Here is a 25,035-nt window from a genome sequence, read left to right as displayed (position 1 = left end):
AACAAACTTATAAAGTACCTTAAATCCAAAACCGGTATTTCTTATGTATCTACTCTCACTGCCTCCACCTTCCATGGAATCATTTCTCTTCAATACCGCAGAGTGTGTGCGGACCAACTACTGCTTTACAAAATTATGACAGAAATGGTTGACTGTACAGAGCTGCTTGGTTTAATAACAATACATGTGCCAGTCAGGATTTGTAGACGGTACCACCTGTTTCATGTATCAATAAGTAAAACATCGTATGTTAAAAATGCTTTTTTTCATAGGACTTTTTCAATGTACAATACAAAATTTAATAATATAGATTACACAAACATCACTCTGTCAGATTTAAAATTTACCCTAAAAATGTATTATGTAACTTAGTAGACATTATAATAATAAATATGTACATCTCCCCTCCCCTCCCTATCCTCTCTTCAAGAATTTTGGTCCTTATCCCGCCCAATTTACAGTAACTTAATGTTCTTAAAATAAATATTTTAAAAATCTTTGATTATTGAGTACATGAAAATAACATTTTTATATGTATAAATTGTATGTATTTATTTGATATGTGATATATTTTCTTTACTATGTGGAAATCTGTTATTAGTTCTGAGTTTATACACTATATCTGTTTGTTTACTAAAAATATGTATGTAGAATTGTTGATTTCCCAAATAAAATAAAATAAAATAAAATAAAATAAAATAAAATAAAATAAAATAAAATAAAATAAAATAAAATAAAATAAAATAAAATAAAATAAAATAAAATAAAATAAAATAAAATAAAATAAAATAAAATAAAATAAAATAAAATAAAATAAAATAAAATAAAATAAAATAAAATAAAATAAAATAAAATAAAATAAAATAAAATAAAATAAAATAAAATAAAATAAAATAAAATAAAATAAAATAAAATAAAATAAAATAAAATAAAATAAAATAAAATAAAATAAAATAAAATAAAATAAAATAAAATAAAATAAAATAAAATAAAATAAAATAAAATAAAATAAAATAAAATAAAATAAAATAAAATAAAATAAAATAAAATAATAAAAATTACAGGCTATTTTTGCCAAGAAAGTCAGATGATGTTGTGGTGTCAAATAATTCATGTCAATTGACTGGAGATCAGAGTCCGGTGCATTTTTTTGTCTCTTAGTTCTGAAACAAATAAATAAAACTGTTTTATGACTAGCGGGATTTATCATGGTAAAAAGTATCTGATATTCAAATCTTTATTTAAATTGGGTTGTGGTCCCGTGGCTAGTGTTGCGGACTCACGGATCGAAGGTCCGAGGGTCGAATCTCACTCTACCCCAACTTGATTCTCATTTTCTAATATTGAGTTATTTACAACTCGTTGAAAATGGCCCCAAAATTGAAATATTTGGGTAAATAATAAAAACACAAATATTTCCTTTTTTAAAATAAAAAAAATATTTGCAACAGAAGTGGAAACATTTTGAGAAAGGAATATGGAAATATAGGAACAGGGCTTATGTCCTGCCATTGGCGGGTTATAGTGGACACTTTACACACTGTGTAACATTCACCGTTCTGTACAGACAGGTTTGAACATGTACATTTCCTCAACTCTTCCATCTGTTAACTTTTGTGAAGTAAAAGAGCTGAAACCTTTTATCATGTGGGTGAGATTCATCCGGCTGAACCATTTCACCTACTAGACAACTACCTGAAAACAATTTTTCAATTTTTTATACTTCTATATAAGTTAGATTAATCAACAATGTTTTTGGTATGTCCAAATGTTTGTAGACAGACTGGATTTCTTCCCTAGGGAGTTTATTTAGAACCAAATTTGTTGCAACAGAGAATGATAACAATTTTGAGAAAGAAATATGGAAGTTTGGGCATTTACGGAGCTTATGAGCTGTAATTCACTAGTTTAAGTGGTCACTTTACTCACTGTGTAACGTCCACCGTTTTGCCTATGTTTAAACATCTACATTTCCTCATCTCTTCTATCTGTTGACTTTTGTGAAGTAAAAGAGCTGAAACCTTTACCATCTGGGTAAGATTCGGACATTTGGACATACCCAAAACATTGTTGATTAAACTAACTGGTATAAGAAGCATATAACTTTAAAAAAAAACTACAGGGGTTGTCTAGCAGGTTAAATGGTTCGGCCATTTTTTTTACTAGAAAAAAAACACTGTCCTATACTTATTTAACCTTTCCCTCACTAAGCATCTAATACTTACACATGATTCGAACGGGGGGGACCAAGCGACCCCAGCGTGGTTCATTATAACAACTCTTTCCAAATAAATAAACCAACCTCGTAATATCCGACGGAGAATAACCTATTTCACACATATCATCTTAATCTGAACGGCACGGTATAATTAAAGTAGACTGACATTTATTTGATTGGTTTGTACCCATTTAAATTTGATAATATTTATATTTGTCAATGATTTTAGTAAAATTATGCATAAAAACGCCTTACATTATTTAAAATTGAAAAAAAAATTCGTTCTAATAATTTACCCAAATATTTTGATTTTGGGGGCATTTTCAACGAGTTGTAAATAACTCACTATTAGAAAATGGGATCAAGTTGAGGTAGAGTGGGGTTCGAACCTCGGACCTATGATCCGTGAGTCTGCAACACAAGCCACGGGGATTTTGCCGGGTTTGTAAGTAGTACCCTCATATACTATTACGAATGAAGATTACAAATTAATACAAAAATCTAATAATCGATTCGATTATTTTCATAATCGAATAGTTAGATTATCATTATTGTACGTTCGTATGTTGTACACACTGTCATGTGTCATGCATAATCTCTGTTTATATGTGTACAATCCAGCGTTGCCAGATCTACCGATTTTGGGAGCAATCTACCGATCTACCGAATTCGATTGAAATTCTACCGATTTTTATACATTTCCTTATTTTTTCCACAGAACAAAAGTTCAATGCAAATAAAACAAATTCATATTATAATAATTTATTGCTTGTTTGCTCACTTCGATTGCGATCAGCTGCTTATTAAAAAAATTGCTTATCTATCGTACATAAGTATACAGTGAATGATATATTAATTATGGAATTGGCTAGTATTCTTGAATATAATATGGTAAAATAAATCATGGCATAGAATTTCATGACATTATTGAAAAATGTATATTTGTCTAATTTATGAAGTGAAATGTAGATAATTTGTTCAGTGCTTTAGCAGTTACCTAGCAGTTTTGATTCAGTTTTAAGTTGCACTGAAAGAACTTTAAAACGTTAATTATTTCTTTGTTTGACAATAAAAATACGATATATTTTGATAAAATTGTGTCATTCATTCAATAAAATAATATTTTGAATTTTAATCTGTGTATTATAAGTACCTATTATTATTTTTTATATTACATTTTTTTTGTAAGAAAAAGAAGACATTATAAACCACTATATTTTGGTGATTCACTTATTGCAGTCCTTTTGGTTTTCAATTGTTCATTTACCAAGCGTATTTAAAACAAAGGCCTTAGGCAAAACGGCGCTTTAATTTCGAACAACTGTCAAATTTATTTTGCCCCCCTCCTCCCCTCCCACTCCCTCTCCCGAATCTACCGAAATCTACCGATTTATTTTTCTGAATCTACCTTTTTTCGCTTGATCGGGTCTGGCAACGCTGGCAGTGATAGTCTGTGGTGATCTTTTGCACGGACCACAGGCCCAGAAGATAAAGCAATTCTTCAGTTCGGACTGTTCGGAGTCTCTGAGAATATTTATTTCGATTTATTGAACGAAAGGCAAGTACACATAATTTATACTTTTACAACTTAAATAATGTTTTACTAAATCTGTTGTAGTCAGTCTGGTATTGACGTTATTGTGTTTCCAACTAGGAAGGTGGGTAGTTAGAAAGACTGGTCATGGATCTTTGGATATTTATTTTTCTCTGAATCACGGCCAAATTGATAACTTCATTATCCTGTATTACATTGTATCTGCTTCCTTCTGTGAAATTAGTACAGAAACCCGAATTAGACTTCAAATCAACAAAAACATTGAGCCGACGCCAAATTTAAAAAAAGATGTACGCGACGTCATGGAAATCACTAAACCGTTCTCCTCGGAGATAGTGTAGAATAAGTCGTTCTCATACGTAATTTTAATAATTAAATTTGTAATTTTTCAGTGACGTTTTCTATAAATGAAATGGGAGATAGTGCACGGTGCGTTCAAATGTTTAATAGCCTCTATTAATGTGTTAGTGCCGTCGATGAACCAAGTAAAAACGCGATTTTTGTTAGTGTTATACACTATTATATTGGTTCGATTTTATGACTAACGTTGAAGTCCGAGAACAGACGCAGCAGCCTCCCATAATGAGCGTCTCGAGGATGCGGCGGTGGACCCGGCTCGGACACGTGCTGCGCATGCCTCGGGAGAACCTAAACCCGAGTTGCCTGTTCTTTAAACTGTCTAAGATGCTAAGATGCCGGTCCTGCTACAGGTCAAGTGGGTGTATCGGCAAGTTGTGCAGATGTAACTTCACCAGCATCTTGGTTTTGCGCTGACCAGAGCTCTTCTTGTAGCCAACTGTGCAAAGAATTGATCCTTTTTCGAGCTACCTTCCATTTTCTGGTCAGAACAGCAGCAAACACTTTCACTTATTTCTTAATGTCATCTTTTGGAAGCCTTGGCAACTTAGACGTAGCATAATTTATTGTGGAAGCAATGGAAGCTCCCTATTTTGCTCGGTTGACAATATTGTCACGACATAAGAGATCGAAAAGAAGAAGGCGTGTTATTTCTCGTGCGGGGGGCAAAAACCTGAGGACAAAAAATCTTACTCCCTAAACGAGGCTATACAAGGGTTAAAACTAGATTTATTTGAAAGCTAGATAAATACGCAAGAACATAAAAAAATATGTATGTGCTGGGAAAAGATAACTTTTAAAAAAGGTGTGATGATTTTTCGATGCTGAGTTTTATTTTTCTTTTTCAGTTAAATAAATAACGTTTGTCAAAAAAAAAAAAATGTCTTATCTGTAAAAGCTGAAGCCATCATGAACCAAAAATAAGGATGAATATAACACAAATGCACTTAAAGGAACAACGTAAAGAAGTGTGGCAGTTAGCGGCGAAACGATGCAAATGAACCGATTTTGTTATCGCATGGGATTAGGTACGTAATAACGGTCAAAATTTCAACGAATCGACTTAAAATTTACTGTGGGAGCTCAAAAACTAATGCGCTTCCCCAATTACTTACAATTTGCCATTTCTATGTTAATGGGTTTCTACCCCAAGTAGCTCGTAATATCGTATTCTGAATCACTGTGCGAAAAAATGTGTGTACCTACCTGATATTAAAAATTGTCATTTAGGTATAAAACATTAAAAAATAAAACATTTCTTTAAATAAACGAGATTTATTAATTTTTCTTAAGTTATCAACCAGATTTTGACAACCCTAAGGCCTATCAATTGCTTGTATGAAAACAAATAGAGTTCGGCGGGTAAATTTGCCCAATTGTTTTTAGACGAATATTTTATTAGTTAGCCATTGAAAATATGTTCAAACATTAATTTTGCCCTTGAACTAATAATTCGATAAAGTAGTTCTTAGACAAGAACGCCATATGAGATAATTTAACATGTGGTGGTAATTTTGCCCGCCATCAAAATTTTAAATTGCTTGAAATCGCATTTAAATATGACTGAATTTACAATTGCAACCCAATTTAATGATTACCAAGGTCATTCTTCGTAATTAAAATATATCGGGTTGTGGTCCCGTGGCTAGTGCTCGGACTCACGGACCGAAGGTCCGTCGTTCGAATCCCACTCTACCCCAACTTGATTCCATTTTCTAATAGTGAGTTATTTACAACTCGTTGAGAATGGCCCTCAAAATTAAATATTTGGGTAAATCATAAGAACGCAAATATTTCTTTTTAAAAAAAAAAAAAGCGTAACATACATTTTTTTAAAAGAAAACCAACATAATAGCAAAAAAGCAGGCAAAATTGGAAGGTTTCGCGGTAGTTGTAAAGACTGGTCATGGATCTTTGGATATTTATTTTTCTCTGTATTAAGGCCAAATTGATAACTTCATTATCCTGTATTACATTTAATCTGCTTCCTTCTGTGAAATTTGATCAGAAACCGAATCAGACTTCAAATCAACAAAAACATTGAGCCGATGCCAAATTTAAAAAACGATGTACGCGACTTCATGGAAATCACTGAACCGTTCTCATCGGAGATAATGTAGAGCACGTGCTACCCATGCCTCGGGAGAACCTAAACCCGAGTTGCCCGTTCTTTAAACCTGCGGGCTCGCACCGTCCTGGAAGGCCGTCGGTGACGACCCTTCGACCTTATTCGGCGGAGGGGGCGAAAGTGCCGGCTGGCGGTAGGGTCTCCCGGAGGCGACTGGTGATGTCCACATGCTCCACCCAGGAGCGGATGTGGTAAAGAAGAAAGTACGCATTTGAATAGTTTATTAGAAATCGTTTATTAAAGATTTAAATGGGCCGTAGTACAGTATCCGTTAATATGAGGGTTGTCCGTAAAATAAGTTTCCCTATTTTTTTTAAAAATGAAAACCATTTTTATTTACAACGAGCAATACATCATTGGAAAGCTTAGACTTTCACCTATTTTTCTACATAGTCCCTGTTGACTTCGATGCACTTTTTCCGGGTCACCATCTTTTTGATTCCCTAGTCATAGAAGTCTCCCGCCAGTAGCTCAGAACCTCTCTTCGTTTACCCGCCCAGCTGTAAACATTTCGGAGGCACTGCAGTACCTAGGCAGTATGAATTATTATATGTGACCCTTAATTATTCCATGCTGCTTGCGTATAATTGTTCCATAGTTCCGCTATATACATGGATGTCAAATACATGTAAAGATGATTTTCTTCTCTTCGTCACTGCACTGAAAGAAGCGTCTTGCCAGCATAAAGGCCCTGACATCGATGGCTCTCCTCTGTCTCTCTATGTCCTGATCATCTTTACAATCATCAGTCAGTATGTGCCCTAGATACTTGACTTTTGCGGTTACCGTTAAACTGTTGTCCAGCAATACAGGTGGGTGCACGAATTCAGAAAATGACCTCTTGTATTTAAATATAAGTATAGCAGATATTTTGGCATTGTATATCATATTGTGGTCGTTTACATATTTTTTGCAAATATTGAGCAACAATCTCATACGATTAATAGATGGGGTCAATAATACCATATCATCTGCATAACCAACATTGTTAGCACAGACACCGTTTACATGACATCTGACTTTGGTTGAATTAAGGAGCACGGTAAGATCATCTCCACATTTTAAATAAAAAGGCGAAGATGTAGCATCTCCCAATTTTACAATATTTTCCCATTGTGTGTGCCAAGCTGCCAGAGTATTGATAATACAAGATGGAATTCCTCTCTTCTCCATTTTATTCCATAACATTTTATGATTTACGCGGTCAAACGCTTTACTCAGATCCAGAAAGCACGCGTACGTATTCGTTTTTATTGATTTATGGTAGGCCCTGTTTGTTTTAATGCAAATGTTGCCATATCTGTTGATAGAGCTGCTTTAAATCCAAATTGGTTTCCGCAAGTATTTAATTTCTCTCAAATAATTCTTAACACCAATTTTTCGAAAATTCTAGATATGTTGAATTTTCATGATATATAATTAAATAACTGTAAGCATTTTTATGACTGATGACTTATGAGATGTCAAATGTTACAGAAGAAGTGATCGTTTATTTTTGTTAAGCCCGATTATACGGTCCGTAAATGGTACAAGATCTTGTTCAGAATTTGGTCCAATAAATATTGTGTCATAAATACACAAATTGGATGAAATATGTGGTCAAATTATAAAAACATAACATACGTCCTATTTTTCAAACAATATTTGGGCCAATATCTGCGCGCGCAACCCACTATAATATTTTTAACTGTCACTTGTCAACTTCAATTTTCTAGAACTTGCACAAGATCTTGTACCATTTTATGCCCAATGCAAAACGGCCTTTAGATTTATTTTTTATTTAATTTTACAATACGCCCAAGGGGCATTTACAAAAAATATACATGTAAGTACAAACATAGTAAGTAATCATTTAAAAAATAAACAACGCTTTTTTGTATACATGTAGAAACAAAAAAAGCATAATGCTATGCAAAATAAAAAGTGAAACTTTACATAGTAAAAAAGAAAAAAATATTGATAGAAGAAAAGTGATTGAATTAAAAAGCAAATAATTAAAAATGTACATATATACATCTAAAAAAAATGGTATTAACAAATTAATGTTAAAAACAAATAATAAGAATTAGTTTACCGTAAGCAGTTGTTCAATTTATAAATTAACTCCCCGTTATTACCCTTACTTAGGTTATTTTGTTCCTAACAATTTGTAAATCTAAAAATAGCATATTAATTTGTAAATTGAACAAAAATAAACCATCCCTTCTTCTCTAAAGTTTGACATCTCATAAGTCATCAGTTATAAAAATGCTAACAGTTATTTATAATTTTTTTTATTATTTATAATGCTTACAATGAGGAATTCCACTGTTTTCTAATTTTTTTTTTCTATTAGCGTACTATTTAACTAAGCAAAAATATATATATTTTTGTGCGTTATTTACAAAGATATGATTTTTTAGTTACATTTATCAAATACCGCGCCAAATGACTGTAATCAGTGTGTCACTTTTCAGTAGTGACGTCATGAAACGGTTGGCGTTCTCACTTTCACTGACCTGACAAGAATCTATGGAATATTGCTTTGATTACTTCATTTAGTTGATCGTAATTTGCTCATTTCTATGTTATGGTTGTTTTTACGAACGTTTCGATTTAGAAAAACCTAGAAAGTTGACATAATCTCTGGTTGAAAGGTCAAATTATACCCTTTTTTTTCTATGGTCAAACGTTGCGGGGGCTTTAAGCGGAAACCGGAAATACTACACGTAGATATAAGGAGTGACGTCATTATTTACGATTTTAAAATGAATACTATTTTTAACATTTTTTATTTATTTTTGCGTGCGTTTTTGAGATATTTCATCCTACTCCAAAATTTTTAAATATTCACGTGTACACGATAACATTTTCAAAATTTAATTCCGGGTTTGGCTGTAATTCCTCATTATAAGTATGTAAACTTGAACAGCCCTGCTCTGATTGGAATCTGAACGACGCTCTACAATGTCAAGTTTGATGAAATGGCCGACAGACCATTTCCAAGTGCCGATGTACGAAATATAATGCCGGGAACTATAAATTGTTTCTGTGTCCTGATGGAAGCAGAATACACTTCTGTTTGTGAAGTAGAATCAGAACTGAGTGAAATGAGTGCTTTCTACTCTATGGCTACTCCTACTTGTATATGGCATCAGGAGAATAAAACATTGGAAGTGTTTATGACCGTGCAATAATTTATTCATATTTTCGCGCACACATATTTTACTTATTCGTGTATTTTATACATTTTTGTTAGTTTGCCGAACGCTTATGCACATAAAGTGAAATTGACCAAATCAGTCTATGGGGGATTCGAATCCCAGGTTTCAGCTCTTTAACTTCACAAAAGTCAACAGATGGAAGAGTTGAGGAAATGTGGATATTCAAACATGGGCAGAATGGTGAATGTTACACGGTGTGTAAAGTGGCCACTTAAACCAGCCAATGACAGATCATAAGCCCTGTAAATGCCTAGACTTCCATATTCCCTTCTCAAAAATTTTTCCCTCTCTGTTGAAATAAATTTAAAAAATAAACAGATTAATCAGTGAAAGGAATCAGTTAGAGCAGGGGGGTTTTTTTCTTATCTAAGGTGTTGGCATATGAATGGATGGTTATCTTAAGTACAGATATGAAAACGTGGACAGAACATTAAGTCGAATTTATTTCTTAAAATTTAGCACATAAGTGGAAGTTGCAATAAGTAAGTCTAAGATTTAATGTGTGGGAAGACATCGCTCGGCTAAGAGAGTGTTAACAGACGCGGGTCTAAGAGGGTGAGTGCGGTGAGGGTGGTCGCAAAGGGAACATAGTCAATAAAGGCGAGGCCAGTTGAATGTGTGATTATTAATTGGGTTGTTTTCAGAATTTAAATTTTTGTGAATTTCTATAATTTCTAAATTATTCATATTACTGCCTTTGTTATTTACTTGGTGCAGGAGTTTTAGGGTGTGATTATGAAATGAGTGGTTACTGTCTATTATATGATTCGCGAACTCCGAGAAATTATTATTGGTCAGGCAACGGCGGTGTTCGTTTAGCCTAGTTTTAAGGTTTCGCGCTGTTTGTCCAATATAGACTTTTTTGCATTCGCATGATATCTGGTAAATGCCACTCTTGTTTAGCAGCTCTGTTTTTGACTTAGAATTAAATAGTAAAGTTTTATTTTCATAATAATTTATAATGGAGTGTTACGAAGTGAATGCCGATTCAATTAAAAATATTAGGTATTCATTTGTTTATAAATTGGCCATCTCACAATCGTCAAGCATTTGTCGGAAAGTTCAACTGCTTTCGTTCCTCTTTTTTAAGACTCGATATATAATAACAATACGATTTCAAGTGACCATTTTTAGATATTTGCTCGCCATCCAATTCCTAATCCATAGAGTTTTCTTATTATTATTATCTAGTTCATCTTGCAACAATTCCGATACATCTTGGTATAAAAGAAATCATATTTTTCGAAAACTCGCTCGTAACAAACGACGTCGTGTATTCATTTTCGTAGCGGTGACGTGTGAACTGCGGCCGAATTTTCGTATTGTCCCAGCGTTTATGTTCTGTGTGATCGAGGCTGTCCACGGAGCCGGGACATGACAATATTGTCAATCCATTGTATTGTCTTCGTGTAAACAAGGCTTAAGGATTTACTTACCATACACCATGATTGTTTTATAGATAAGAACACTACTCTTTACATCTATTACATTTCTCAATCATCCCGTAAATGAATTTTATTTTGTTACATATTGAAATTGAAATATTTATCTAATCATTCTCTTACTCTCGCTTTTGGCTCTTCGCGGACGACAACAAAATTTTCAAAATCATTCAAACTTTACAAGACTGTTTTCTTCTTCAATCAGACATTTACTCTTTTAACCGATGGTGAAAAGTCAATAAATTAGAACTAAATATAAAAAAATGTCATTTCATAGAATGAAACGACCGATTTCTTTCGAGGACGTAATGGAAAACTCCAAAATTGATGTAGTCAAGTCCATCAGAGATTTAGGAGTTGTTTTGGACTATAAACTGACATACAACGAGCATATAGATAATACAGTAAATAAATCACTGAAATTACTTGGCTTCGTTAACAGAATATCCTCTGATTTTACTAATGTCCGTACAATCAAAACTCTTTATTGCTCAACTGTTCGCCCTCTTCTAGAATATGCCTCCGTGGTCTGGTATCCATTCTATGTCAATAACATAAATCACATTGAATCAGTCCAACATCACTCGCTTCGAAAAGTAGCGTGGATGCTTGGACTAGAGTGAGGTAACTATTCTTATGCTGATATAGAGTCATTGTTCAATATTTCTAGTTTACAAAAACGTAGAACTAATATTGACTATATATATATGTTCGGCATACTAAATGGTATAATCGATGTTCCATCATTACTGGGACAAGTAAAATTCAATATTCCGACTCGTAGGTTGAGAAACAATTAAGTACTGTTCATCGATCAGCATAGAACAAACTATGGCCTTAATTCTCCAATGACCCGTCTTTGTCGTATTGTTGACTCAAGACACGATCTGGACTTTTTTGGTTTAAGTTTACAACGATTTAAACGAGCACTAAATAAATAGTCCAGATCTTGTCTCGATGTCCCTTATGTTTGTCAATGTTTTTCTTTTTTTTAAATGTTTTAAACTATTCTTTTATTGTAATATTTAAACCCTATAAATTGTATACATGGATAAAGTCCGTTAATAAATAAACAAATAAAGTAAGTAAACTCTGAGATACTTTATTTCTTCCACAGAATTTATGGCTAGATTATTAATACTAATATTGTATCCAGGAGTATATTTTTTCTCCTCAATATTCATATATTTTGTTTTTGCGATATTTAATTTTAATTTATTCACTTTTCAACAATATTTTGAGTTTGTCCAAATTTTTGTAGACAAGGACTTCTTCAGGTTTCAGCTCTTTAACTTCACAAACATCAACAGATTAAAGAATCGAAGGAATATGGATGTTCAAATATAGGCAGAATGGTGAATGTTACACAGTGTGTAAAGTGGCCACTTAAACCAGTCATTGACAGGTCATAAGCCCTGTAGATGCCTAGACTTCCATATTACCTTCTCTTAAATGTTCTTCATCTCTGTTGTAATATATTAATTTTTCACTTTTAACTATTTTGAAATATTTCTTAAGTCATAATTAATCTTATTTATCACTGTATCATAATTATCGCCTGATATATAACCTAGTGCACCATGATGCGTAGTGATGTAATCTGCTAGTTTCTTCCTTCACTGGGAACGGGCCGGGCGCCGATATTTATATTTATTTTTGGAGGAATATATGTAGGATTAGAACAGTGAATAGGATAAAACGAAAACATTTCTTATTAAACTTCTTTATTAGACTTGATTCATACAATCACTTTTAAGATTTCAACTGGGTCTCCGCACAACGCCGCTCGTACATTGACTGGCGTCTCGCATCCGCTTCCGCCCGGTGTTGCCAGAATTCCCACAACTCGGTCATCCTGCAAGTCATCCGCCTCGGATGAATCATCATCGGTGTCGTCCACTCTCCAAGGCTTCATCAGGTCTGCTGACGCCGTCGTCTCCCGTGAGCCTTCAGTTCCACCAACTCTTAGCAGGTTATATCTGTCTTTCCCACATACTTTGGTGACCTTGTATGGTCCAAAGAACTTAGCACAGAGCTTTAGACCAGGTCCATATTGACTTCGCTTCACTGCAACTAAATCATCAACAGCATACTTGTTACTAGCTTTCCTTTTCTTATTAAATTCGCGCCGGTTCTCTCTTTGTACTTTTTCGATTTCCTGCCTTGCAGATTCACGCACTTCTTCCCGCTCACTCATAAATTGTTCCAGAAGCTCAGTGCTGATTATTTCTTCAATCTTGAAGTCCTCCTGACTCCTTTGCTTTTTACCTACCAATACTTCAAATGGTGTGCGACCAATACTTCTTTGGAATGTGTTGTTTAAAAACTGCTGTGTCCTACTGGTAAATTTGTACCACTTAGTGGGGTCATCTATGCTAAGCTTTGATATGACAGCAATGATAATCTGGTGCATGCGTTCTACTTGCCCATTCGCACGTGGTTGTCCAGTTGTTATGTTGATAAGCTCAATATTTTGTATCTCACAGTATTCTTTAAATTCCGTGGACGTGAATGCAGCACCTCTGTCTGTTATAATTCTTCTGGAATTCCCGAACGTCTGTTGCTGCAGGTTCAGGGCATTTAAAACTTCTGTAGTATTTGTAGTCTTTGTGCTATAGATCCACACAAACTTAGTAAAAGCATCTACTATTGTTAGAATATATTTATAGTTTTTATTTGTTGAAGGCAGCGGTCCTAAGTGGTCTATGTGATAAGTGTCTAATGGGCTATCACCTTTGTCTATAGGATGTAGGAAACCTTCCCGCTTTCCTCTCTTTCGGTCTACTAATATACAGGCCACGCAATTTTCAATGCATCGTTTTATTTTTGCTGCACAATCTTTTATCCAGAACTCTCTCTCTAGAAGTTCTCTTGTCTTGGTAATGCCAAAATGGCCACGATCATGGTACATTCTTATTAATTCAGTCTGCATAGTTTTTGGAACTACTATAAGCTTATAGCCTCCTTGTTCCCTGTAGACTACTCCTCCATCTAAGGTGTAGTCTTCGTGTCTCTTCCCAAGAGTGAGTAACTCTCGTATGGCATTTAAATACTCATCGTTGGATTGGGCCCTTCTCAATCGCGCTATTAGTTCGTTTTCAAGAATAAAGCAATCAACAGGGTGTCGGCTTAGTGAATCAGCGTGTCTTAGTCTCTCGCCAGCTCGATGTTCCACGACGTAATCATACTCTTCAAGCAGTAGTGCCCACCTGGCGACTCGTGGTGCGAGATCCTTCTTCTTCAGGGTAAGGACAAAGGCCTTACAGTCTGTCACAATCTTGAAGCTCAGTCCCAATAGGTAAACTCTGAATTTCTTTAAAGCATTTATAATCGCAAGTACCTCTAGTTCATAGCTGGGATATTTTCGTTCTGCATCTGTTGTCTTCTTACTCATATAATATACGGGATGCATCTTATTATCGTACGGATCCTTTTGAAGTAAAACTGCACCGTATCCCTCGCAGCTTGCATCTGTGTGTAGTTCAGTTGGTAAATGAGGATCATAGATCTTTAAAACGGGGTCATTTGACAAAATCTTCTTCAACATCTCAAAGGCCGTCTTTTCCTCGATTTCGAATATGAATTCATTTTCCTTCTTCAGTAGATTCGTCAGTGGTTTTGCTATTTTAGAATAGTTATGTATAAACTTCCGAAAGTATCCTGTCAGCCCTAAGTAAGACTGGACATCTTTTAAGGTTTTCGGTATTGGATACCTAGTCACAGCGTTGGTCTTTAATCTACTCGGTCTAATTTCATTCTCTTGGATCTCATGTCCGAGATACTCTACGGACCTCATCAGTATTCTGCACTTCTTCCAATTAATTATTAGTCCATACTCATTCATTCTATTCAGGACTAGTTCCAATCTTTGTAGGCCTTCTTCTTCATCGTTGGAAGGAACAATTAGGTCATCTAGGTAAGTAAGGACAATTCCACTCAGCATCATATCTCTAAACACAGCATTGATGAAAGTTTGAAAAACAGCTGGTCCGTTGGATAAACCAAAAGGGGTTTTCAAGAACTCAAATTGTCCATTTGGTATGATAAACGAAGTGTATTTGATGGAATTATCTTCTACTGGTACATGGAAAAATGCATTTTTCAAATCAAGCGTAGTGAAAACTTTGGCATTTCGTAGTTTGTCTATTTGATCATCTATCAGCGGGATTGGAAATCTTTCTTTGATCGTCTTCTTGTTAAGTCTCCTGTAGTCTATGCACAGACGCATCTCCCCACTTTTCTTTTTTGACAACACTACTGGACTCGCGAAGTCGGATCTGCTTGGGCGAATAATCCCATCGTTGAGCCATTCCGCTACTTGGTTATTTACAACTTCTAGTTCCCGAGGGGATAAACGTCGGGGTGGCTGGTAAATGGGTGCCTCATCTTCCAAAGCAATTCTCATCTTAATATTTGTTTCTTTAACTCTAGGCAACTCCCTAGAATAATTGAAGGCCATTGTGTTTATTCTCTCTCGGTAAATCTCGTCTCCTAACTCTACATGATCGTAGTTATCTTTTGTTTCGATTAAGTATAAACTCTTTACTTGTTCATCTACAGTATTCTCTGTGACTTCAACTCCTCCAACACGCACCATCATGTCGACGTTCTGTAAAATAGCCCTGCCAAGGAGGACTGTCATGGGAAGCACTGCGTCATGTACTATATGAAAGGTAGTTGGGAACTCACAATCATCTATCTTCATCATCGTCTCGAAATGTCCAACTGTGGTCACCTTTTTTTCTGCTATTCCTCGGAGCTCTAAGGGATCGTCGATTAGATTAACCTGGTCCATCTTCAATAACTGCGAAATTGTCATCAAATTTAAATCACTACCAGTGTCTATGAATGCTTTTGCTGATTTCCCTCCTAACATTACTGTTTTGTAGAGCGGAGATTCTGATTCTTGGACGGTTACTTTCAGTGTGGTCTTGGAGGTATTTACTCTTAAATTAGAACATTTGGACGCAATGTGCCCAAAGTCGTTACATTTAAAACACCTCGTTCCCTTATCTTTAAATTTACATTCTCCAGACCTGTGGCCAATCCCTCCGCAGTTAAAACACCTGTCTTTCGATACTTTAGGATAACTTTCTTTTAATTGATTTTTAAAGGTCTCACCCTTTGACCTTTGCTTTATCGATATTTTGGAATATATATCGAGTTTACATTTAAATTCTTTCAGACTTGTTACACCATATAGAATGGATTTGTTTATTTCCGAATCAGATATGCCGTCGATAACGTATTCCATTAAAGATTCATCATCTATGTTTCCGCGATTGCTTATCTCCCTCATTTGATAAAAATAATGGATGCAACTTTGGTCGCGTAGTTTCATTGTCGTTGCTAGTAGGCGATGAATGGCGGCTGGATTAACTTTTTTCCCAAACTCTTCTTGTAGGCCCTTTTTCAACTCGTACCATGATTTAAATGACTCCGATTTAACGAAAAGCTGAGCCGTTCCTCGTAATAATTTTTTCGTATAAATAAATTTCTCCACGCTGTTCCAATTCGCCAAATTCGCAGCATCTTCGAAATCTTCAAAAAACTTGTCGACGCAGGAGTTGTCTTCGCCGCTAAATACAGTCAGGGCATCTTCAATGTCCTTAAATGTGAATTTTGCCGTTTCTCCATCCGCCTTGTCGATTTTCGGAGGCATGTTGCGCGCTGTCACCGAGTCGAAAACGATTCAAAATTTACAAAATGTCGCTTCACGGTTATGTCAAAATCGGCACGAAATGTTTTTAGATATAATATAAATCTATGTTTGCAGTTTACACAATTGTTCTCGGAATCACTCGATTCGTAATTTCACTTGAATATGAATTGCAAATCGCAACGGCTATTTTAAAAATGGCGTCTTTTTTTTCTTCTCGTAACTCGCTATTTCCGATTTTAATTCACTTTATGAATCGCAAATCGCAACGGCTATTTTAAAAATGGCGTCTTTTTTCTTCTCGAAACTTCTTCGTAACTCGCTATTTCCGATTTAATTCACTTTTTTTCGTATCCCGGACGAGCCCCCAAGTTGTAGGATTAGAACAGTGAATAGGATAAAACGAAAACATTTCTTATTAAACTTCTTTATTAGACTTGATTCATACAATCACTTTTAAGATTTCAACTGGGTCTCCGCACAACGCCGCTCGTACATTGACTGGCGTCTCGCATCCGCTTCCGCCCGGTGTTGCCAGAATTCCCACATATATATACTGTGAAACCTCTATATATCGTTCCTCGAATAATCGTTTTCCCGGATGTGTCGTTTATTTCTTCCAACTCCAAAATAATTTCATATAAAACATACAAAAATTGATTGCATCGATTGTTTCTCTATCCACCATTTTACCGCATTCATCGTTTGAATTATTTATTTATTTTATTTATTTAATTTTACAATACGCCCAAGGGGCATTTACAAAAAATATACAGATAAGTACAAACATAGTGCGTAAAAATTTAAAAGATAAACAATGCTTTTTTGTATACATTTAGAAACAATAAGAAGCATACTGCCATGCAAAATAAAAAGTGAAACTTAACATTGTAAAAAAGAAAAAAAAAAATAAATGGATATAATAAAAGTAATTGAATTAAAAAGCAAATTGTAAATAACTTGTAAAGAATTCAAACAAAAAATTAATTACATTTTCATATACTTATAATTATAAAAAAATGGTGTCAACAAATTATTGTTAAAAACAAATAATGAAAATTAGTTAACAGTAAGTATATATGTGAAAATAATATAATATACGGTACACAAAAATATTTGATAAATTAATATCAGAAAGAGATAAGATAATAATAATACACATCAAAAACAGAGAAAGAATTGTATGAAAAAGAAAGTTTTATTACGACATTAATAATTTGTTTCAAACAGTGCATTTAAGAACGTTTTAAAATTGATAATTGTCGTATTAAAAATGTCTATTTCACAAGTAAATTTGTTGGCCAAGGAATGTAAACGCGGAATGGGAGAGTGTCGTGCATAGTTAGTACCCACGTATGTACTCGTAGTTGCAAACAACTCCGTACTTCTAGTCGATTAGGTATTTTGAAGTTAATGAGATTCAGGAGTTCACAACAATCGAGCTCCGAATTTAAAATATAAAATAAAAAAGGAGGTCATTTATTTTTCTACGATCTTCTAATAAAATTAAATTTAAAGTGTCTAATAAATACGTGTAATTTATGTTATCTAAGGGAATATTTAATTTAAAATTTACGAATCTCAAATACTTTTTTTGAATTCTCTCTATGTTCCTTATGTGTAATTTATACTGAGGAGACCACACAGTGGAATTATATTCTAACTGACTACGAACTAGTGCTACATACAAAATATTTATTACTTTAAGTGAATTAAAATCTTTGACAGTGCGAAGCAGGAAACCTAATGTTTTCATGCTTTTGTTCGTTATGTTGTTAATATGATTAACGAAATCTAATTTTACATCAAACACTATACCCAGGTCTCTTATTTCGCTCACTCTTTCGAGCAATATATCATTTATAGTGTATTCATACATAATAGGGTTTTTTTTACGACAGAAAGTAATTGATTTGCACTTACTTACATTCAAAAACAAATTATTTTGTATGCACCAACTATTTAGTTTATTTAAGTTTAACTGAAGTGTTTTACAATCATTAACATTTGATATTTCCTTATATATTTTTATGTCGTCTGCAAACAAGACAACTTCTACATCCTCAAAAATGGAAACAATGTCATTAATGAAAATTAAAAACAGTACTGGTCCCAAGTGACTTCCCTGTGGTAAGCCGCTAGAAGCGTAAAATGGTTGTGATTTTGTAGAATTAACTTTAACATGTAATTTTCTATTAAGTAAATAACATGAAAACCACTCCAACAATTTACCTTCTATCCCCGACGCTTGTAATTTCCTTAAAAGAAGTTTATGAGACACCTTATCGAATGCCTTCGAAAAATCAGTGTATATGCTGTCAACTTGTTTTTTTCTAGTAAATGCCTCCACAATATAATTTTGGTACAGAAGTAGATTCGTGGCGGTAGATCTACCCTTCACAAAACCGTGCTGATTATGTTCTATCAAATCTAGTAATTTTGGATAAATTTGATCCAATACTAATGACTCAAAAAGTTTTGATATTGTAGATTGAATACAGATAGGACGATAATTTTTTATATTAGTATTATCACCTGTTTTAAAGATGATGCGTATTTGACATATATTAATATTCTGTGTATGTTCTAATGCGCAGAACGTTCGAAAGAGAGAGAGAGATATAATGACAATTAGAACAAGTTAAGGTTTCTGAAGATGATTGGCTAAGACTTGATACAGACGAATTTCAACAATTTTGTCACATTTGAAGACAATATCCCAACGTGTGGGATAGAAACTATCGAAAGCTCGTGTGAAGCAAGGTTGAAGGAGACAGCTGAAGAGGAGCCGCCGCCTGTGCCTTCATTTTCAAAAGCATGCACTATCTTCGAAAGATTAAAAACATTCTACTACTCGCATTCAATAACTGATGCCAAAAAATATTATTTGCAAAGCGGAAAGTATAATGTTGACTTACGGGAATAAAACAGTAAAAAAACAAACGTCGATGAAAGATTATTTCTAATGCAATAAACTTCAATATTTTTTGTTTTTGTTCTTCCTTCTAATTTTATTTAAATACTTTTATTTACACCTGAAACTTGTATCTTTTTTTAGAATTTGAACCTGCCAATGGTAATGCAGATTGCCAGGGCGGTATCTTTACCCGATCTTATCTCCTTGTGTATTAACCTCTTATTCCCGCATTCATAGTTTATTTCAATAAGTCCCTTTTAAAACGATAGATACAGGTTTCACTGTATATATATATATTTCTACATATAACATCTATTATCGATAGTCAAGTGTAATGGTAAGCCATATATATTATAATGCGCATAGTCGCTTATGCGGACTATTCGCCACGGCGCTGATGTATACTTTACTATTTGTGTAAACCACAATGTGAAAACTCTATGGGTGTAAATAAATCAATATAAATAAATCAGTATATAATGGAATCAACTACTGTTAAAAATATGAATTTTACTTTCAGATACAAAACATGTCTCTTCCTTCCGCCATCCCTCAAATTGGAATCATTGTAGCCCTCGGGGTAGCAATTTACTTGGCTTTCAAAAATTATCGAGAACAGGCGTGAGTATTTATCTACCGATTTCCGGGCCAGTAAAGAAATTCTTTAAAATATAACCAAATGATGCTTATATATTATTTTATTAGCTTTTACTTTGGCGTTAGGGAGAAATGAATTCACCAATCGCATCGTAACTTGATCATTTTTGTTACACGAAGGTAAGATAATCAGTCTTACACATCAGGTGTCAGTCCAGGAACTACGGAATATTCTGATGTGAAAACACATGTTTAAATAAATATTTTATGTCAATCATGTCAGGAATCGAACCCGAGACCTCTTCCGTGGTAGGCAAATGCACTGACCACTACACCACGAGGCCGATTTATTTATTAAGTTATGAATTCTTATTTTTAATTTTTTTTTTTTTTACAATATACATAAGATGTAAAACAGAGTATTAAAAAAAAAGGGTAATAACATAGCAAAGAAATACAAATTAACGGTAAAAATAGTAAACAAAAATTCCCACAAAGGCATGGCCTGTTCGTGGGTATACAAAAAATGTTTATGAATTTTTGCTCCTATAATAAATAGACTGTTATAATATTTTTGTGTAATATAAGAAAGAGAAAAGAAAATATTCTGTAAAAGATTAAAAGGTTCTTTTTTATTGTATACTAATTAAAAAGGAAATAAAAAATATTAAAAAAAAAACGTAAAAATATTAAAACGTATAAAAAGGGCAACAAAATATATCATAGAAAAAAAGAGTTCATATCTTTAGTTTGAATCCAGGATAGTGCGTGTTTTTTAAAAAAATGAAAATTTTGAATGTTTGGGATCAATGAAATATTATCAGTAAAAAAAGAATTTTAAATTTTTGGGTCCATAAAAAAATATGTAAGTCTCTGTGCTAGCCTCGTTTTACAATGTGGTATTTCTAGCACACGATTCCTTCTTTGACTTGATCTATTTGAATTACTTGTAAATACATTTTGGTTCTTAAATATATATTTTAACCCTTATACTGCTAAACAACGATATATCGTTGTTGTTAATCCCTATCATAAAGTTCTAGCTAGACTGATGCTGACGTCATAATCCCCAAAAGGGTAAATGAATTCGGGAACTGCTTGTTGCACTTAACCGTCAGTGGTATAAAACATTTTCAAAACATAAAACTGACTTATTCGACGGGTTATTGTTTAGTTTCGTACCTATTTCAGCCCTACCGAAAATTTTATACAAAAAATGTTTTCTTACGCGCAGTAAAAATTTAAGCATTAAATTGTAAGGCAAAGTTTCTTGAAAATGAATAAAAAATCATTAAAAATATTTTAATGAAAACCAACAACTTTGAACGACGTCACTTGTTCATATGAATCAATCAATGATAAGAGGGTTGTGTAAGATTTCCGGTTTGCTAATCGTCAATGGACCAATCAACAGAACTAACCGAGAAGAAGCGGAAGAGAACTTGCGACGTCACACGCTGATTTATGTCAGAAATACAAAACTTTAAAAGATCGTAGCGCTGATAGTACGATACATAAAAATTGAAAAAAAAAAGCTTTGTCCATTAACAATTTTTTTTTTTAAACCACTAAACATCCTCATTATAAATTTACTTATGATGTTTAAATTCGCAGTGCTTTTAAGAAAAGAGAAACTACTAAACACAGGAAACTTCTAGCTAGTCGGGACCTGAAACAGTGAACTTTTTTACATTCCAAAAACAGTGAAATAAAAAATAAATCAATGTTAATAGTTAGATTTTTAATCACCTATATGATATTTGAGGAAAATAATTATATTTGGTGTTTTCCCCGCTATTGAACCCGATTCAGTGATTATGAAAATATTGATGTACTTCCGTAATGAATAACTAATTGAATACTTTACCTTTAATATAATAACTCTTATCTAGTGAGGTCCCTATATCACCGGAAAACCCCATAATTAAGAATATAAACAAATAAGTAAAGAGTCATAAAACATACAAATAATTCACCATGGAACCTAATGATTGTCAATTAGGATGTTTGAATATTAAAAAAATCATTTGTTAATTTATTATAATGGGTACCCACAGTAATGGGAAATCAAAATGTTTTAGCTGTTCATTAGGTAGTAATTATTACTCTACTAACAAAACGTAATTATTACGATACAAACTCTATTCTACAAACTATTCTACAAACTATTCTACAAACAAAACGTAAATGAGGTATATCAGCTTGATATTGATCCAAAAATACTTCAGAAAAGCTTCTTCGATTTCGTGTACAATATATTTTATAACAATATTTTTCTTAGAAGAGATATCAATTTGTGAGACAGTTGTACAAAAACATTATTTTTTATAATTAAAATTATATTAAAACAACTACCAAGAAATAATATCACTTCTTAGTACATTTACCGGTTACCTTTAAGTTTCAATCTAAATAACTCCCTACAAACATTTGGACATACTCAAAATATTGTTGATTAAAATAACTTGCATAAAAAATTTAAAGTAATTCTAGACATTACCTAGGAGGTGAAATAATTTATCCAGATGAAACTCGCCGAATTCAATAAAGGTTTCAGCTCTTTTAGTTTGCAAAAGTCAACAGATGCAAGAGTTGAGGTAATGTAAAAATAATCATGAATGGTGAATATTTCGCAGTGTGTAAAGTGGTCATTTAAACCAGCCAATGATAGATCATAAGTCCTGTAAATGCCTAGACTTCCATATCCCTTGGCAAAAATGTTTTCCCTCTCTGTTGCAACAAATTTCAAGATATATTTTACTCAATTTTTGTTTAGATGCATTGATGGAAGTGGTATGTCTGATAATATATAACAGAGCACTTTGCCCCGCAATCAACAAAAAAACTATCATAATTATTTCGTTTCAATAATAACAATGCGCCTTGAGATTGCAGTACGAGATCAGTTTTGTTTGTTTTTATTTTCAATTAAGAAAGGGTTTACAACCGCTGTACGAAAATTGTCTATTTGTGGCACAAATTGTCTATCTTGCTCACTCCATTGGGCTTGAATTAGATATTTATGAAATGGAAGATTTTTCTTGGAATTGCTATTAATTGATAAAACAGTAGTGTGTTTGGAAAACAACGTATTCGATAAAATATTTTTTAAATGTATAAATAAGAGGATTTCTGATTAGATTCTTGAAAAACTGCGTAGCAGCGTAAGGGTTAAACATTGAAATCAATATATTTGTCTTTGTTAGTTCCAAAATTAGTTTTACGTAATGCAAATAGTGTAGGGTAGATTTTATTGAGAAACTTAGTAAATAAGTTCATTTGACATATTGTAGTAGGTTACATTGTTTCGCTAACAAATGTTTTTTATGCAGTTGTATTATGGACCAAGGGAGTCTCATAAATTTTGTGAAATCTGACCGGGATCCTGAACACGTGTTGTCAGCGACAAGGTCGGAGCTGAAATGAACTAGAGGCGGGATGCAACCGGAGATATAGTTGGCTCTTTTTGGCACATGCCATTTACGTAAACGATTGATACCGTGGACAAAGGCGACGCTAATTTTTACTATTTACGTAAACATAAGACGACTTCTCATTGGCTAAGAATGCACCAAATACAGACAGCAAACACCAAATACAATTGAATGATAAATCAGTAAATGTTTATTTTATTTAATTAAAGTAATGTGTAAGCAATCTAGCAAAACATGTTTTAGGCCTCTGTGTCATTAGGCATTTTTTTTCAGATATTTAAAGTTCATAAAAAATATAAATTATTAATAATACTTTTTTAAACCTTATTTTAAAAAAAGCGGTGTGTGCTTTTTTGTTTAAACCTTTTTGGAAACATGCTTGATAATCGCTCTTTCTTTTGAGGTTCCATTTACGCGGATATCTTACAAATTATTAAAATTAGGACCTACAAACCAATTTGAGGGAGATTAATTTCAGAAATACAAAACTTTAAAAAATCATAGCGTTGATAATACGATAGATAATTTTTAAATTTTTTTTTTAGCATAGTTTAATAGCCTATTAACAAATAAATAAAAAGCCACTGAATTTCCTCATTATACATCATTGCTGCTAGCCATCGATGTTTTTTTTACTAAAAATAATTAATTTGTGTTTTTTAGGGGATATAATCAACCAGCCTCTTATCGAAGATCTTCACCGGCTCGACATAATCAACCAGCCTCTAATGGAACCTCTGCACCATCTCCACAAACATCCAACTATTCTAGGGACACAACGAATCAAAGTAACAGAACTGCAGAGCCCGGCTCAAATGAAGAACTCAACAAAACATGCAAAATCTGCGGATTATCGTTAGAACTCAAAAGAGTTAAGACAAAGGTAACTTATTGCGGGCATACGTTTCACAGACGCTGTATGGACCGGGAACTGTCCAAGACCAAGCAGTGTCCGACGTGTGGGAAGTTCATCAACTGGATAAACACCGAGAACAAGTGCGTAGCTTGCCTCGAGAGTTTAAGCTACAAACACCCAGATGCTACGAATATTCCATGCGGTCACCGGCTTCACTTGGAATGCTTGAACAAGTTGAAGGAAACTACCAGGAAATGCCCAATCTGCAGGAAATGCATCGAAACGCAACGGCCCGTGGATAAGTGTTGCATTTGTTTTGAACTCATCGTAATTGAGGACAAGAAACGAGCACCGTGCGGCCATGGATTCCACAGATATTGTCTCGACACCTGGCAGAACCACAGTTCCACATGCCCCCTATGCAGAAAGTCTCTTGAATATTCCTAGTTCACCATTTATCGTCTGTGATCTGACTGAAAAAAGTTGAAATTAGAATAGCTTACACAATTTATTACAGGAATAAAAGATGAGAGATGCTTAAATCCACAAATTTTGAATATTTTTTTTTGCGACATCTTCGATACTGGCTATGTCACGAAATCGGTCAGTGGTTATTCTATTTTTTTATTTATTTGTTATTTACATATAATATTACATTTATTTATTTTT

At 33.6% G+C, this 25,035-nt stretch overlaps 1 protein-coding gene across 4 annotated transcripts; it reads left to right on the top strand.

Annotated features, from left to right (window-relative positions):
- Positions 1-3,660: 3,660 nt before the first annotated feature.
- On the top strand, positions 3,661-24,916 carry LOC148284948 (uncharacterized). Of its 4 annotated transcripts, XM_088232488.1 has the most exons (5): positions 3,667-3,776; positions 4,979-5,158; positions 6,926-7,070; positions 20,000-20,100; positions 24,174-24,916. In XM_088232488.1, exons 4-5 carry the CDS (start codon positions 20,009-20,011, stop codon positions 24,811-24,813), a joined length of 732 nt encoding a protein of 243 aa, XP_088088614.1. In that variant the 5' UTR covers positions 3,667-3,776; positions 4,979-5,158; positions 6,926-7,070; positions 20,000-20,008; the 3' UTR covers positions 24,814-24,916. The 4 variants fall into 4 exon arrangements, with proteins under 4 accessions (XP_088088596.1, XP_088088614.1, XP_088088605.1 ...); XM_088232479.1 differs by lacking the exon at positions 6,926-7,070; XM_088232470.1 differs by lacking the exons at positions 4,979-5,158; positions 6,926-7,070 and having other exon boundaries at positions 3,661-3,776.
- Positions 24,917-25,035: the final 119 nt, after the last annotated feature.

Source organism: Micrasema longulum, unplaced genomic scaffold (genome assembly GCF_059751315.1).
Source record: "Micrasema longulum isolate JH-2025_06_02 unplaced genomic scaffold, ASM5975131v1 h1tg000074l, whole genome shotgun sequence".
Classification (NCBI taxonomy): Eukaryota; Metazoa; Arthropoda; class Insecta; order Trichoptera; family Brachycentridae; genus Micrasema; species Micrasema longulum.
Note: the sequence above shows the minus strand (reverse complement) of the source record. Positions and strands in the feature narration are given on the sequence as shown.

What these genes read in the sequence shown, in the direction of transcription:
- LOC148284948 (XM_088232470.1), top strand. Translation starts at nt 20,009, where the DNA reads ATGTCTCTTCCTTCCGCCATCCCTCAAATTGGAATCATTGTAGCCCTC. An exon ending in AAAAATTATCGAGAACAGGC is followed by an intron (nt 20,101 to 24,173) that starts GTGAGTATTTAT and finishes TGTGTTTTTTAG; the next exon opens with GGGATATAATCAACCAGCCT.